Source organism: Meleagris gallopavo, chromosome 2 (genome assembly GCF_905368555.1).
Source record: "Meleagris gallopavo chromosome 2, MGAL_WU_HG_1.1, whole genome shotgun sequence".
NCBI classification, from domain to species: domain Eukaryota; kingdom Metazoa; phylum Chordata; class Aves; order Galliformes; family Phasianidae; genus Meleagris; species Meleagris gallopavo.
The window spans coordinates 48,902,479-48,919,084 of record NC_139405.1 but is presented as its reverse complement, the minus strand read 5'-3'; the positions used below and the strand labels follow the sequence as shown (position 1 = coordinate 48,919,084).

Here is a 16,606-nt window from a genome sequence, read left to right as displayed (position 1 = left end):
ATCATGAAAGTTATAATAAATCATGAGAGCTAAGTAGCTTCAAGTTCATCCTTTAAATTTTCTAAAAATAAAGCATTATGTATCTTGTATATAACAAGTTCTCTTATATGTAGCCTTCAAAAGGGTCTTCTGCCTCTTTTTTTTTTTTTTTTTTTCCTCCTTCTATGCAGCAAATGATTTGCAATTATTTTATCTTTGAAACAAATGCAATAGCATCACAGTGTTTCCTTATTGCACACTGCTTCAAGAATAGCATCATACTGGGAGGGGGGGTGAGGGGGGTGAAATAACTTCTGGGAAATTACTTACTCTCGGTGCATGAATTCCAAATTCAAGTATCTTATTCCAAGAGGAAAAATAGTGGATTCTTTCTAGGTAAACCTGTATTTAGCATTCGTACAGATGCTAAAATAGTAAACTCAAAAAAATCCTTTCTATATTATTGTTCTGTGTTCTGAAATAATATGAATATTGTCCATACTGCACTAGCTATCAAATTCTACAGGAAGACATAATTTACTCTTTTATGTTGGCAAACATGAAATAACATGTGGGTAGCTTACTGTGAAAATTTGTTTACTGATATGGTTGGAAATCTGTAGTTTTTAAAACTGGTGTTTTAAAAAGTGACCATAGGAAGATAAATGAAGGGTGAGTAAATCATAATTGCTTTTGCTTTCTTTCTCTGTACTTCCACATATTCCTCCAGGCACACAGTATGCAACTTACTCCCCATACTACCTTCAGAATGTCTCAAGCTCCCTCAGTCTGGTATTTTGTGACTCTGAATTTAAAGATACCTGTTCAAGTGTTAGGCCTTCTCTGTATAGTTCAGACATTTATGCTGTACCTTTCCATCACACCACTGTGGTTAGGAAGAGAGATTGTGCTACAAGGGTCCACTATCTGACATTATAATGTACCAGCAGCCACATCAGTTTGTGGCAGTAGGAAAGTGAATTTCAGGAAATGGGGAAGTCCATCCTCACAGATAAGCTAGCAAGTCAGAAGCTACTGTGGACCAAGGCAGCTAAGGCAAGTGCTCAAGCAATGAGACATGCAGAGGAGCTTGTCTTTCTCTACTTGTGAATCCTTCTAGCAAGGGAAGGGATTAAACAAGTATGCAGGAAAGGAAATAAAATTAAAAAAAAAAAAAAAAAAACTTCAAGAGCTTCATTACTGTGAAAATCACCATCATGTTCTCTTTTGCTGTCAGGAAAAGTTGAAAGGAAACAGCTTCAGGGCTGAGTCTGGTGGTTTCCACTGCCCAGAGACATGTAAAATGTGGAGTGTGCCTCAGCTTTTCCATGAGACCCAAGCAGAACTTTTACATTTTTGACCAAAATAAATGTTGTTGCTGAAATGTTTGTTTTGTTGATGTATATATAGCTCAAGACACACAGAAATTGAAAGTTGTGCATCTATTTTTGTGTACCTCCATGCAAATACCAAAAAAGTTTCCCATACAAATATTGATGCTTTTCAAGTCAGATAGTTGATACCTGTTCTAATTTTTTTGCTCCAAAATGGTTCTAACCCAAGATTTAGTGAAGTAAATCCATGCTTTTTGTCCTCTAGACTTGTTCATTTTTCTCTCCGTTTACCCACTGCCCTCAGCTCCCCTTTTTACTTCAGGCTGTTTTTTTTTTGTGTGTGTGTGTGTGTTGTATATGCTGACTGCCCAACAAGAGTAGAAAGGGAGAAAAGAACTCCTCTGAATGACTGCTTCCATGCTTGTGGCTGTGAGATGGGGAGTGCATCTGTCTCAGAGATTTGGAGAAACCCTGAGGAAGTCTGAGGCCACAGTGCTTGATGCAGATTTGGCATATTCACAAACTGCTGTTAATGAGGAAAAGAGAGACTCTCTCTTTGTAAGTGGGAAATCCTTGCATGTGACGCTGCATGTAAGACACAAAACTTGGAAGCAGCAGATGGTAAAGTGAGAGTCACTAGGAGGGATGTGTGACTAACAGGAAGGGAAAGCATCACCCAACACAGAGCAAGAAAGACCAGTGGAAATGCAGGAGTTCATGCAAGAAGCCTTCTCCAAGCATAGAAGTAAAAGCTGCTTATCTGGAAAGAGATAAAGAAACTTTTTTTTGTATTTTTTTGTGGGAAGAAGGAAAAGCAGATGGAAAGGGTCTAAGGCATCTATGTTAAGAATAGTGCCTGAAGCATAAGAAGCTGAGGGGGAAAAAAGAATTAAGAGGTTTGTTTATTTTGCTTTCAACCTAACATCTGGGCTTACAGAGGGAACTGACACATTGCAAGACAAGACTGGCATAAAAACTTGTAATTTCAAAAATAATTACCGTGGTTCTTATATGATTCCCTGATTTAAAAACACACAATTCATAGAACATCTGATTACAATTTGTAGCAAAGATTTGGGTGACAATGGTAGGTTTCTTCCTGGAGCTTCAATCTAAAAAATTAATGGCAACAGAATCATTCAGAAAAAAATCAATGTCTTCCTAAACTGAAAATTAGTTATATGTATAGAAGCATAATTATTAAGAAGATGTATTTAGTATGTTGCAACCAATCTTGAAGGAAGTCTAGTAAAAAAAACTGTATTTTTAATGATATGAATGACTGTTAGTCCATATCCCAAAAAATGAGTCAGCTATCTGGACTATACGAAGGTATGGCTGTGATTATGATTTTGTTCTTTGCAAAGTACTCAATGCTTGGTACTCTTACCATATGCAGTGATACTGCACCAATGGTGTAAAACCAATCCTAGTACCAGTAAGCACAAATCATCTTTACCTAGACAGTCACAAAACAGCAGAAAGATCTTGTCAGCTGGAAAGATAACTAAGAGATTGGTAGATGACAAGGAAGGGATGGAAAGGGATTCCTTCTATGTTATGCTGAATCATCCCTTGTACCTTATCAGATTCTAATTATAGCCCCGTCTTTTCTGATATATAAAGACCTGCCTATGACAGTCAAACATATAATGAAAGGCTTGATGTGACAGAGATGTAATTATAAGAATGCTGAGAAATAGTAGTGCCAAAAAACTGAGCCTGTCATGCAAGTAAATGGATGGTTACCCACACCAAGGGCTAGAAACCAAAAGTCTAAGCTTCCAGGGACTGCAGCTACAGACTTGGGATGGTGGTGGGGCACACTGTAGAGTAATGGTAGACAGTGTCTTATGCTATCATACATACAGCAGGTACTCTTAAAACAGGGTTTTAAGACAGAAGTCAGGTTTCTGACAGAAGAAGTCAGAAGAGAGAAGTTTGCAGTCTAGAGGAACAAGAAAGGTAAATGAGCAGAAAAAATAGCAAGGTGGAATCAAGGACTCTGCTAATAGCACAATGCAATGAGAGAGCCAAGGCTTTAAACTTAGTTCTATAAATCTAAATACCAGCATGGTAGGAAAAAGCACATCCCTTGCCATGAGCAGATTTCCTCTCTCTTTCTCTAGTCAGCAAGCATTAGCACCAATCAGAGGAGCACACATACTAGAAGGTTGCTGCTGTTCAATGAAAGATAGCATAGCTTGGAGGGAGGTGGGGATTGGAAGAGGCACAGGAACTAATGTGTATATGCACAACCCGAGCACTACTTTTTTGAGGGTAAATATGTCAACAACCTTCCCCTGCTTTTCTTATTGGCAGATACTTGCTGCAGCAGGCTCTTATTAAGCCTATCTATAGTGTGCACTTGCATTAACCTCCCACTGTTCCCAGCCGTCCAGAAGGATGCTAGATGCCTAAGCCTGATGCTCCTTCCTGCCACCTTCTGCTCCCTTTCTCTTTTTCTGCTGTGCTAACAAAAACCCTTTTCTCTGTCACACTAATCTCTTGAATATTTTTATTTTACTTTTTTGATTTTCTTTTGTACTTTTGATGATGTATGAGGAAAGGAGGGCTGGAACACAGAAGGATCCAGTCAGAGGATATCTCAGAAGTCAGTCAGCAAGTCTAAAGTCAGCATGATGACCAAGTCACGTTATTACAGGAAACCTACTTTACGGAAGCCTCCTTGAGGCTACTTCTGTCTAAAGTTGCAACTTCTATTTCCGGAGGGAATTTGGCGGAGGAGGGGTGGAAGTACTTTGTATGAAGATGCAAATGTTCATTTTACAGTGAAGAATGATGATTTTCTTCATTTCATAGACTAGAACCATGTCCAAAGTGTTTTCTTAAGACGTTTTCACTCTAAGCCATTTTTTCTAATGCCTTCTTTGTTTTTCAGTTCATAGCAATATGTGCATTATAAATGAAATTTGTGTGCATTTATTTGATTAAATGCTGCATCATTTATGTAAAGTTGCTGCTGTTTCTTGCCTGTAGAAATTTACCAGTATGGTCTTAAGTGCAAAAAATGAAGTTCACCAGCATTAAAGCTTGTTGGATAATTTCCCTCCACATACAAATATTTTTCTCCTACATTTGCTACAAATTCTACTGACCCTATAATTTTTCTTGATTTTTCCCTGAAACTTGTACAAAATCTGTGCAGTTCATATAACCAAAAATGACTTCTGGCTTTCCATACAGAAAATTCGCTTTAAGCACAGATAAAAACATTTAGAAACCAGAACCCTAATGCTTGCAGTAAAGCTGTTTGTGTTCTCTAATGTATCACAGTGTCCTTTTATGATGAATGTCATGGACTTTAAAAAATTATATAAATGTTTGTTAGCAACAAAGAAAGTAATTATTCTCTCTGTGAGAAGAATATCTTTGTCTTTCAAAAGCGTGGTGGCTTCATGTGTCTCAAGTCAGATGCAACCATGCCAGCTACAATCAATAGGTAGATAGATACCATAATAGGAGATTCTCAGCTATTTCTCAAAAATGTAAACATAAAAACAATACGCTTAAAAGAAGATTAAAGCTTTCCTGATGACTTTTCTTTTTCCTTTTTATGAAATATTTCTGAAGGCTGTAGAGCGCTCTTAATCATAATTTTAGTATAGTTCTTTAAAAATCACATGCAGGCATCTCAAACTTTTCAATAGTGTATATTACTGTCAGACTTAATGTTTTGGTTCTCAGCAGTAAAATCTGATTCAGAAGTACAAATGCATATTTACTTGATGAGTATTGTAGGAATTTCAGTTGGGCTTCCTAAGGTTACTAAGTTCACCACAAAAATAATAAAAAGAACTCTCAGAAATCCTTTATGAGCACACAAGATGCCTAGAAAAGTCATAAAAAGAGTATTACGGTATGCAAGGCAAAGACTTCAAAACGTTCAGCCAAAACTGCACAGTTTCAAGTTAAACGAATGTTCATGGAGCAGTGCTCTATTCTAATAACATGTTTAGTGTCTTTTTAGAACTTAGACTTGGTGCAAAATATAGATTTTTTTTTGAAGAACATGGGAAAGCAAATCTGTTAAAATTTGGAGTTACACTTCAAAGTTCTGACATATCTGCTGTTAAACAGGATCGTTTCTAGAAATCAACTTTGCTTTGATCTTTCTTTCCAAAATGCTTATTCTTAACAATAGAAATATTTAAAACTTTCCATATTGCTGTAATTAATTTAAATTTTACAAGTAGGATATGTTCAGAGGAATTAAGGTGCAATTAAGATTCCATTGTTACCAGTAGTTTCTAATACTCTTTAATGGACTACAGGTACATTAAAATAAGTAAATGGACCCTAAGGTAACTCAATTACATTGCTTCTTCTTGTAGCCTTATTTTACTCTATTACTTTAAATTTATTTATTTGTGAAATATTGAGTGGTTGTCAAGATCCAGTGGCACAACAGAGAATGTATCTGTGTTAAGGTATCTCAGATAGAGAACAAATATCATTGCTTCATGAAGTGTGTATAGGTAGTCAGTAGCACTTCGAAAGATAACCTGCTGTCTTGACTTCACTATTCACTCAGTATTGCCAGGAGTGTATGGAAATCTTTATAGCTTATAGACATTTGATAAGGTCTCTTAGTCTGTCATCATTTAGTATCCCTTAGATGAATGAAGAGAGCACAGATAAAAGACTGAGTGTGAACAGTCTTTGTATTTCGTGTAACAGCATAAGCATCTATGAAGATCAGTAGATCTGGGGCACGTATCAACTGGTATAAGGTCTGAATTTATCTGAGCTACACAGATGATGTTTTGGTTCTTTAACTGGAAAAATTAAAAGAAGCAAAGCAATGTAGAAGAGCTGATGTGCCAGATCACCTAAGAAAAGTATTTTAAGAGCTAAGTTTCTTGCCTGCAGAGTAATTTACTTTCTATATCCTTGTAATTAACTGCTCCTTTCTGAGGTGAGGCGATTTTATTCTTTTATTGCAAAAGTTTGACAAAAGACAGATTACTTCAACAAATTCTGCTCCGTTTCTGTCCTGAAAACTAAGTTACTATGTGTCCTACCTGCAACAAAAGACATAATGTTACTTGCCTGCTGTACAGGCATAGTGCATTTATCTGCACTCTCACATGATATCTCTTTTTCAAAACAGACATTAGGGAAGAGCTTGAGAAGATATGATTAAAAAAAAAAAAAAAAAAGAGCATTCCAGCAAATGCTCTTTCAATCCTGAGAGGGGAACAGAAAAGGTTACAGAAGGGTCATGTATGTAGGAAAGTTACAACTCAAGCAGAGAGAGCTGGATGGGGCAGTGCAAAAGTAAAGTTTAGATAATTTGAAGGGCAGTAATGCCAGGCTGTTGAAGACACCAAACAAGCAAATGTTCTTCTTTCATTAGATGATGGATATCAACAGAGCCACTGTAATGATGCTGCCTGTGCTTTGTGCTGCATCTAGTATCTTGGGATTTTCCCAGGAAACCATTTTAAAACCTAAGTACAAGGAGATGGAGATGGAGGGACAGAGAGGTGGAAACAGAAGAAAAAAACAGGTGGAACTCAGAAATTACCTTCTTTTCATTTCCTAGAGGCAGTGTATAGAATTTGACATGACTGTACTCAGTATTCAGTGGGACTTCCCAGTTATAAATGTAATAAAACCAAACTTTTTTGTCACTTTTTTGAGCTATCTTCCCATGTTACACACTCTTCTGTGCACAAGGGGAATATCTCTAGTAATTACTCCTGAGTACCCAGAGGAATAAGTGTTAATTACACCACCTAAACACAAAAATAGATCCTCGTGCCATCAGTTCCACAACTGACAGGAAGCATTACTCCGAATTTCTAGGTGTTTTTTTTTTTTTTTTTTTTGGTTTTCATATTCCTCTTACACTGCAATATTGAAGGTGCACAGAGAGCTGTAGGGACTTTCTTGCTTCGAAGTTTATATGAGCTACCTATCTCATAACAAGTATAATAAGTGCTTGCTTGCTGTACCCTGGAGTTACTTTCCTCAGTGGAAGAGTAGAGGCAGCAGATGTTGTGTGAAATGAAATCCTCCATGACTATGGTATTGCTCTGAGGGACATAATATCCACTCATCCCCAAGAGAATAAATCAGTCAAGCAAAATGGAATACTGCTCTGATTTCTGATCAGCACAAATGGACATCATAACACTACTAATAAACCATGCCATCAAACAGGCTAAGAACCAGGCGCAAAACTGGCAGAAGAATCTTGAACCTGTGTTGGGATGGTCTGAGAAATCATGAGTATCAAGGAGAAATACTGCTTCTACTAGATAAATGTCCACCTTCACCACTAGGCATTATTGCCAGGCTAAAGAAGAATGAAGATGTTGAAAAACATAAAAAGCAAACTGATATCTTGATGACCATATATGTAATTTATACCATTATCCTAGAAGATCTGATTAATATCAGCTCACAGTATTCTCTGTAGTTTCGTACTAACTTTTGTATTTGTTTTCATTAAAATTGTTTCATTAGATTGACTTGCTGAATTAAAGACTCTAAATTTATTTTTCATACCTTGGAACAAGGCACTAAATAGAAATCCTCTGTCTGCGATTCAGTTCCTGAATATACTCAAGAATTAAGATATTCCTGCTTCTGCATCATAAATAATCTAACAGAATCAATTACAGTCTGGCATAGATGACATCTGATATTTGGAAATGCAACATGAAACTTGAAACCTAAATAACTAAATTTCCACTCATTCTACTTCATCCACAGTAAATATATTATTGTTTTGCACCACGAGTGGAATTTTCATATTTCTGATAGCTTTAGATTAGAAGCTTTCCAAAAAGATGTAATGCTATTTATAGCAAAGGGCTGACGTGTGGTCAGGAACTGGATGCCTCGTGGCTCATACTCAGAGGATAGCAGGGTAAGCAGTACCACTCTAGTGACCAGCTCAGAGCCTGTGGGCTCTGAGCACCCTTGAAGAACACCATGCCTCCAGAAATGCTGGCCACTGAAGGCTCATGATTCCTCACAGTACCATGTAGTGCCAGACTTGCAAGACTCTGTGAAGGTTGGCCATGTAGTCAATGGTAGAAGTTGCTGGGCAAGGCTGAGGACATAGACCACCCCTGTGAAATCACGGTTCTTTCTCTGCCCCAAGATATGCCTGGCAAGGTGTGTTGAGAATTAAAGTTGTGGGTTCTACGTTTATGCAGATTAATATCTCCTATCTGTTCCATTTGATGGTCTGGATTAATTTTAAAATGTGTCTACAGTTTTATCCAATTCATCAAGTGCCTGCATAAGTGTTGCTGCCTGCACCCTCAGGTGAGGAAATGAGAGACTGTAAGCTCTGCAGAAGCAAAGGCAGAGAGTCGTCTATCTCAGCAGCAGCTTGTGCAATGTTAAAGTTATTTTAAAAATACTGCAAAGTCACAATTGTCATCAATATGTCTGAATGGATAACCTTTATCCTGCCATCTTGTATTTATAATGAAGCAGGTTTTAGACATTTTTCAACAATGGTAATAGTACATTTTATATATCTAACTGAAAAATGTGTAAGAAATCACAATAATCTCCCTGGTTTCTGAAACTAATACATCTATGTGATTATATAGTAATGTTGTGAGAACCTCTGTCTTAGAAGAAGCAAATGTTCCCTGTGAAAATATCTGGCTTTAATTCCTTTACCCATAGTCATTGCACCTGCTGAAGTAAGTACTACTCACAGCATGGCACAGCTATCTATGAAATAATATAAATGCATCATGCATAATCAGCAGAAGTTCAGCACTGTAATTTAAAGAAAGTGGCTTTATGCTATCCCTACCTAAGCTATGCTTTGTGCTTCAGCACTTCTCCTTTCCTTCCTAACTACTGTAGAAATACAGGTGTTCTGCCAATTGTGTCGTAGTATCTCATGTTAACAAAATGTTTGCAACAGATAGAAAAACAGGATTTTTTTAATTGTAATTTTAATCTTCAGAATTCAGGAACAGTAATAAATAACATCAATAACCTAAGTAGGTAGTGAATTCTGGAAGTATACCTGAATGATAGAAGTGATGGGGATTTCGTTCCACTTAAAAAAAAACCATGCTGTGTGAAACAAATATAAAATGGTTGTTCACTGTTTAGTTTAACTAAAACACTATAGGAATGACTCAGTTTTTCGATACATGCTGAAATGTTAGCAAGAAGTTGAAATGAGCACCAAACCTGAGTTTTGCAGCATGGGTTCAAGTTCTAAGGCTTAGTGTTCTTGCTACAAGCCATGTAGATGCAAACCCTCACAGCTGCTGTTTGAATGCATGTAGGAGTACAGACATCTCTCAGTTACTGCTGTATGACATACCCCGGTGCCAAATTAACTTGAGCCCATTTTTCCTCAACACTCCTGGCTGCTGCAGAATGCCCATGGGTAGGAGCGGACCACATGCTGCTGACACTATGTCCTCCCCTAACCACATTTGCTTAAAACTGAGCTGCTCCCCACAGAAAAAAATGTATTTTTTTTTTTTTCAAAGACAGAAGTAGTACATTTATTCTAATTTGCATTTGCTTGTAGTAAGTGTTACTCTGGGAAAACAACAGTTTTAAAAAGATGTGAACCATTTAAAGCGACACTGGCATCTAAACTTTCAAAGTAACATAACCTGGCAATAGATGTTCTAGCTTAGTGATGCATGGAATACTACTTCCAGCTGTATAGTGCAGGTCACTGGAAAGAAAATTATCTTGGCCTAATGAAATCTAAGAAATACCAGCAATGAGCAAAAGCAAATCTTCTGACACCAGAAATAGTGCCAAAGCTGGCAGAGCATATTGGAAATACATATTTATTTTTCCTTTTATTTACAGAAAATAATTCTCAAGTAGCAAAGTTAGACATGTTGTAATCTTGGCTCATTATTAACAGACAGCCATTACTGCCCATGTCTTTTACATCACTTACATCAATTTCATTGGTCTGACAATGACCAGTGAAGTCCATACTGTCTTTAATTAATTAATTAATTAAAAAAAAATCACTTTCTAACTCACGTTTAAAGTGAATAACCATCTTGCCAAAACTTTAGTACCATGGAAAAAGCTCTGATATTCATATGGTAATGAACAGCTCAGACTCTAGCAAGTGCTACCCAAGCTGTGTAACTTGGTGTTCAGCTGAGTATAACAGTTCTTTTAGTCCATCCAAAGTGCTAAGAACAGATGTGATTGAAAGGCACGGTAGTATAAGCTTGTCACCGAAATGTGGTCTTCTGGAAACTGCTTTTCTGACAGAACTATGACTTGGCTAGCAGAGTTGATGCTCACATGCTTCTGTTACCACAAGCTGTGAGAATTAATAAAATTAGAGGATATTATAGAAATGTGAATGTACTTCATGATGGTGTATAGTAATTCTGTACATCTCTTATGTCTGTGTTCTTATAGCCACTTGTGCACTGAAGTAGCTGAAATGAGAAAGAGGCAGCAGTCACAAAATGAAGGAACATCAGCTGTGTCTCAAGCACCTGGAAACCAAAGGCCCAACAACACATGTTGCTTTTGTTGGTGCTGTTGCTGCAGCTGTTCATGGTATGTTCTGTAGTATATTTGGTTACATATCCACAACAGGTAAACAATGAGGATGGCAAGTGCCAAGTACTGGGAGCATGCAAATTTCTGGGAGAGGATTGCTGCCAAAAGGCACAATTCAACATTTCACACACACTCAGAGAAAAAAAAAAAACAACAAAAAAAAAACCACTAAATCATTCCCTAATTTGGCTGGACATCTTGTGAGGGGGAATAGGAGACTATAGTACATTTAATCTGTATTTACCCTAGCTAAATCATTCTAAATGATAAAAAAATCCATTAAAAAACTCATATATGTGAGATTTCATACTGAATATTTTATATTTTGCATTCAAAATATGTGAGGTTTTTTTTTTTTAATCTTTATTTTCTGCTATTCCTTTTTATATTGTAGTTCTCTGCATTCAGGAGGGAAAAAGGGAGGCTTGTATTACCAGTTAGTTGTTAAATAATTTATAATTTGGAAATTTGGAATCACGAGCTTTAAATTCTACTTCTACCAGTGACTGGTGTGTCAAAATTTTAGTGGAAAAAAAGGCTAAGGAGTTATGTTTGCTTGTCTATTGCTGAACAAAGAATTGGCTTGGAAAGTCAAAGAATTAAACACAGTTTCAGATATAGCCTTAAATTCTCAGTAACTTGGAGATATCAAGTTTTTATTTCTTACTGTTGTGAACATTTAATGTTGACAGATAAATTAATTGACTTGCACTGCTGCTCAGGGACTGTGCATCCTATTACCTACACAGTTCAGTCTCTTTGGAGTGACCATTCCTCTGTGTATCTGTATTATTTTCACATGAATCAGTCCTCTTCCTCTAATCTAAAATCAGAGCCTATTTGCCCCCAGTGCATTTAAAAATATATACAAGTAGATATTTGGAGCGAATGCTCATGCTTTTATCAAGATATTTTGTAATATGTTCATTCCATACAACAAAAAGGTAGAAGTGCTTTAATGGAAAGAAAAGGAAGGATGTTTTACTACTGCTGTTTTCTGCTTTGTGTTAAATTTAGCTGTACTGTTACAGACTAAAAGTCCATTGAGCTCAGCATCTTACCTCAAGAAGTGACCCAAGGAGGCTAGAAGGAAAGGGTAAAAGAAGTGAACATCCGCCTCCTTGTCCTTAATCCCAGCAAAGCTCACAAGTTCTGGGAATCAACAACTTAACAACTTCCTGACCCAGAAATTTTATAGCCCTTGATGAATTATCCTTCATTGATTTTTCTAACTATGTTCTCAAGTGACTTCCTGAACTCGCCTAAAATTTTGGCATTTGAGGTTTTCCTTACCAATATATTCCACATTTGACTTGTGCGCTGCATCATCTATTAATCCCTTTTTTTTTTTTTTAATCTACTATGAGATAATTTCATTTGATTCTTCTTTGTTCCTATGATTCTGAGGAACAGGGAATAATTTTATTCAGAATTATCATTTTTTAAAATGTTCTGTTGTACCCCCTTTCATCTGTCTTTTCTTCCATAATTTTATCTATAATCTGTGGTACAGAAATTGACCAGATCTTTATACTTATCTATTTGCTGTCTATCCACCTACCTTGTGTCTTTCTATGTACATTTCCTATTCTACTGTCTCCCATTTGACGTGTGACCAGAATTTTTGCAGTAGCGTAGATATGAGTACAAAAAGTGCTTTTGCTGTAACACAGCAATTTTTTGTTTGCTCTTGTTTTTTTTTTTATTATTCCTAACATCTTGTTTGCTTTTTAACCATCCCTAAAATTACACTTTCATAGAATCATCCATCATGACTACAATATCCCTTTATTGAATAGAAACAGAATTCAACCGTGTGCATATATAGCTAGGCTTGAATTTTGCCTTATATACTAGAACATGAATGATCATAAAAGTATGTCTAATTTCTAAAATTTATTAACATTTGGTTATATTTTTAAGCATGCTACAACTCAAGAGCCCTTATTTGACAAATATACTGTTTTGAAGCTTTCATGAATTCTGTTACCCTTGAACTGCCTTCACTACTTGGAATGCAATACCATTAAATATTTGAATGGATTATGCATACTAACCGTAAGAGCATTTATTGCTTTAAAATATAGGATGTCCTTTCAGCTGCTTTGGTAACTCTTTCTGCTGTTAACATCCTATCTTTCAGGGGCTTAGGGAGAGTTGAGTGCTATTTTGTTGTTTGGTTGGTTGGTTTGGTTTTGATAATGTACATTAGTTTGAAAATGCAGAAATCCTGTCAATTTAAACTAATTTTCTGGATTAAGTCAAAACAATTAGTCAAACTGGATAATGACATTGCTTTTATTTTCTAAAATCAAAAAGATAAAATAGATAATATAATATCTCTTTCCCAGTTCTATTTACTATGATTCTATAGAGGAAACCCCAAAAGAGGGGAGATAGGACAAAGCTTTGAAAAAGACAATATAAAATGTTTCAGAATCAGAGTTAAAGCAAATTGGTTCTAGTTTCAAATTTGTTCGGTAAATTTGAACAATCCAGGTGGCATACAGATTACTGTTCTTTCTCCATCAACTTGCCTTAATAAAGTAGAAAAAAATACAAAACAAACTTTGCTAGTCACTCATTATACTGGTGATTCTCGGTAGGTAATTCTCCAGAGTCACGATATAAGAAGGTTTAATCAATCATTCTAACAGCTTCTCTGGATCTATTATAATTACTTGCTTTCTCTAGTTCCACAAGTATTTTGAGTAACCTGAATTTCTCTGGAGATACCAATCTGGAAGTGCAGCTGGATTCATTAATGGTGATGATAATGCCCTTGCTGTCAATTTTAAGATAAGAAGGTTTTTCTGCTGTTTTTCCTTCAGTTTCTTTGACTGTGGACAACTCTTATATCAATATACTTTAGTGCTTCAACTTCCTCACTATTCACAGAAATGTGGGGAGAAGGGAGGCAGTTCATAGCAAGAATCATTCACTTATATCTATTTGAAAAGTTAGTCCAACAGTTTGTATCTCTATACAAATCACTGCAATTCTAAAAGTGTCTTCTGTAAATCATGTGATGTTTGTTTCCTTTTTTTTCCTACCCTGTGTTAAAATCAGAATAGACATTAAGTCTTCTGTTTGCATAACAGTAGAGGCAAATATTGGCACCTTTGTTTGAGGAAATAATACCTTGCCTAATAGAGACTTAACAGCAACAGTTTGGATCCAGATATTTTCAGCACATTTTTTCATACACACTTTCCTCTCATAATCCCTTCTTAAAAGTAACAAGCAATTGGAGCACATTTCCATTATTGTTAATTAACCCCACAGGCAACTGAAACTTGCCCGGCCACTCCCTCCTTCCCTCCAAGTGGGTTGGGAAGAGAATTGGAAAGGTGAAAGGGATAAAATTTGTGGGTTGAGATAATTGCAGTTTAATAAGTAAAGCAAAGCTGCTTACACAAGCAAAGTAAAACAAGGAATTCATTCACTTCTTCCCATGGGCAGGCAGAAGCTCAATCATTTCCAGAAAAGCAGGGCTCATCATGCACTAACACCAGAAATATGAACATCTCCATTCTTCCTTCTTTCCCCAGTTTTATTGCCATATGACTTCATATGTAATGGGATACCACTTTGGTCATTTGGGGTCAGCTGTCATGGCTGGGTCTCCTTCCAATTTCTTGTGCACCCACAGCTTACTTGCTGGTGTGACAGTTTAAGAAGCGGAGAAGACCTTGACCTTGCTAGTGTAAGCACTGTTCAACAATAACTAAAATTTTGGTGTGTTTTCAACACTGTTCTGTCCACAAATCCAGAACACAGCAACATACCAGCTACTATGAAGATAACCAGCTCCATCTTAGATAGATCTAGTAAATCCATTGTTACAAATAATTGTCAGTAGCAATTACAGAGCAGGTCTGATCATTAAAGTTTGCTCACATTGGCCAGATGGAGATAAATAGACTCTTAAGATGGCATTTAATTGTTATAAGTGGTCAGGATGTTGCTCAACTAGATTAAGCTTTGAACTGGTACTTAGCATCAGTATCTGAGGAACTAGTCCTTAATGGAGGTAGTACAGTGTTTCTAAAGTCATCAACAAGAAAAGCTTATCCAATCAATTCAGAGGCAAATATTTCCCTCTGGAGATCTCCTGTAACACATTTCTCTCTCTGTTGATCAGATGTAGACCTTAGGTGTTTACTTTGGAAAGGCTGCCTCATTAAAACGTCAAGAATTTTAGTACAGATCTCACCCTGTGTCTTAAGCCCTACAAAACACCATTCCCATAAAGAAGAAAAGACTTCCTCACTAGGCATAATTGACTTAGGTAGCTTAAGAGTAGCAAAATTTGCCATAGCTCTCCTAGAAGGACTATCTATAATTCCTTCAATTGCACTGTCTCCAGAGAGCTGAACTATTAGTATTTAGTGCTATGGGTTTAGTATTTAGTGCTGCTTTGAGCTCAGCCCAGTGAGTGAAGGGTGGAAGCCCATTATTTCACCCTCTTTAGTGGTTTGCCAGTTCAGCTTCCTGAGCAGACATCAATCCAGTCATTCTCTTGAAAACACTTGCAAATCACATTCTCAGAAACTCAAGACACTAAAATGGGGACATTGGGTATTTTTTTTTTGCTTCCTCTTTTGTTTCTCACCTAGACAAGGAGTTACAGCTGTTTGTCCTCTTCATTTCATAAGGTGCTCAGCGAATTTCAAAGCTCTGACTCTCATGCCTGATAATCTTTCTCTTCTTTCACCACACACAGGAAGGTTCAGGAGATGTCCAGCATCTGCTCTGCAAGAGACTTTTTCAATGCAGGAGCCTGTGAACATCAAAAAGCTTCCTTGGAATAAGTGAAGCTTATCACACAACCATACCTGGTTCTGTAGTTTGTTTCAAAGGTCTGAGCTGAAAGGTCTTTTCCTTAAAAGGAGCCATTAAAGCATTAAAGCTGAAGGCTCCTGTGGAAGAGGAGCTCATATACCTAACAATCTCTGAGCTGTGCCCGTACAAAAGTTATGGCTGCCATTTGATTTCTTGTGACCTTTTTGTAACTGGTTTCCCACACACAAGAGATCTCAAAGAAGATAGGGTATTTGCCAGCTTGGCAGAAAACAGGACTTACTGTTGGCAAGAAATCTTCCCCTTCTAGCTCTTAAAACTTGCCCATATCTTTGGTGAGTTAGATCTGAAACTTCTTCCTGAAGACTTTGCTACAGAAACATTTTTCTTTATTAAAGGAAACATTTTCCTTGCATGGGTTTAGTAGTTGGCTTAGGACTACAAAAAGATATTTGTCACTTGTGCCATGAAGATATAGTTTTAAGGAGTTATTTTAAATTATATTAATTTTTTTTTTCTCTATGGGGTTCAGTGTTTTCTTCTTTCCAACTAATAGATAGCATGAATAGTACTCTAAGTAAAATAAAACAAATGAATAAAGTCTGTCCTTCACACTTCTAGTACTTTGAGATGAATAATAGATTTCCAGCATGTTCAGCATTTAGTTTGCCATTGAAAAATTAAGTCTAAGCTTTGCATGACTCTATACAAGGTAATCCTTCGGGTTATAGTTGTTGCTGCTTTATTTTATTTAACTATGGTAGAAAGTCTGCAGGGGAAGGAAATAAAAGCAAACAACAACAGCAACAAAAACTCCCAGCAATTTAATGCATTAAATTATGCCCACATGTTCTGAAATAAGTGGAAAACAAAATCCATATTCTGCTTCTGTCTGCAGCACTTTTATCCTAGGAGCAAACTTGGGG

The 16,606-nt window shown here is 36.6% G+C and overlaps 1 protein-coding gene across 3 annotated transcripts in view; it reads left to right on the top strand.

Annotated features, from left to right (window-relative positions):
* RGS17 (regulator of G protein signaling 17) overlaps positions 1 to 16,606 on the top strand; it is a 68,639-nt gene that overhangs the window by 30,195 nt on the left and 21,838 nt on the right. For all 3 annotated transcript variants that reach the window (XM_085217058.1, XM_003204127.4, XM_010707204.3), the window contains exon 2: positions 10,731 to 10,874. In XM_085217058.1, the coding sequence (XP_085073184.1) occupies positions 10,731 to 10,874 (144 nt within the window). The remainder of the gene's footprint in view (positions 1 to 10,730; positions 10,875 to 16,606) is intronic.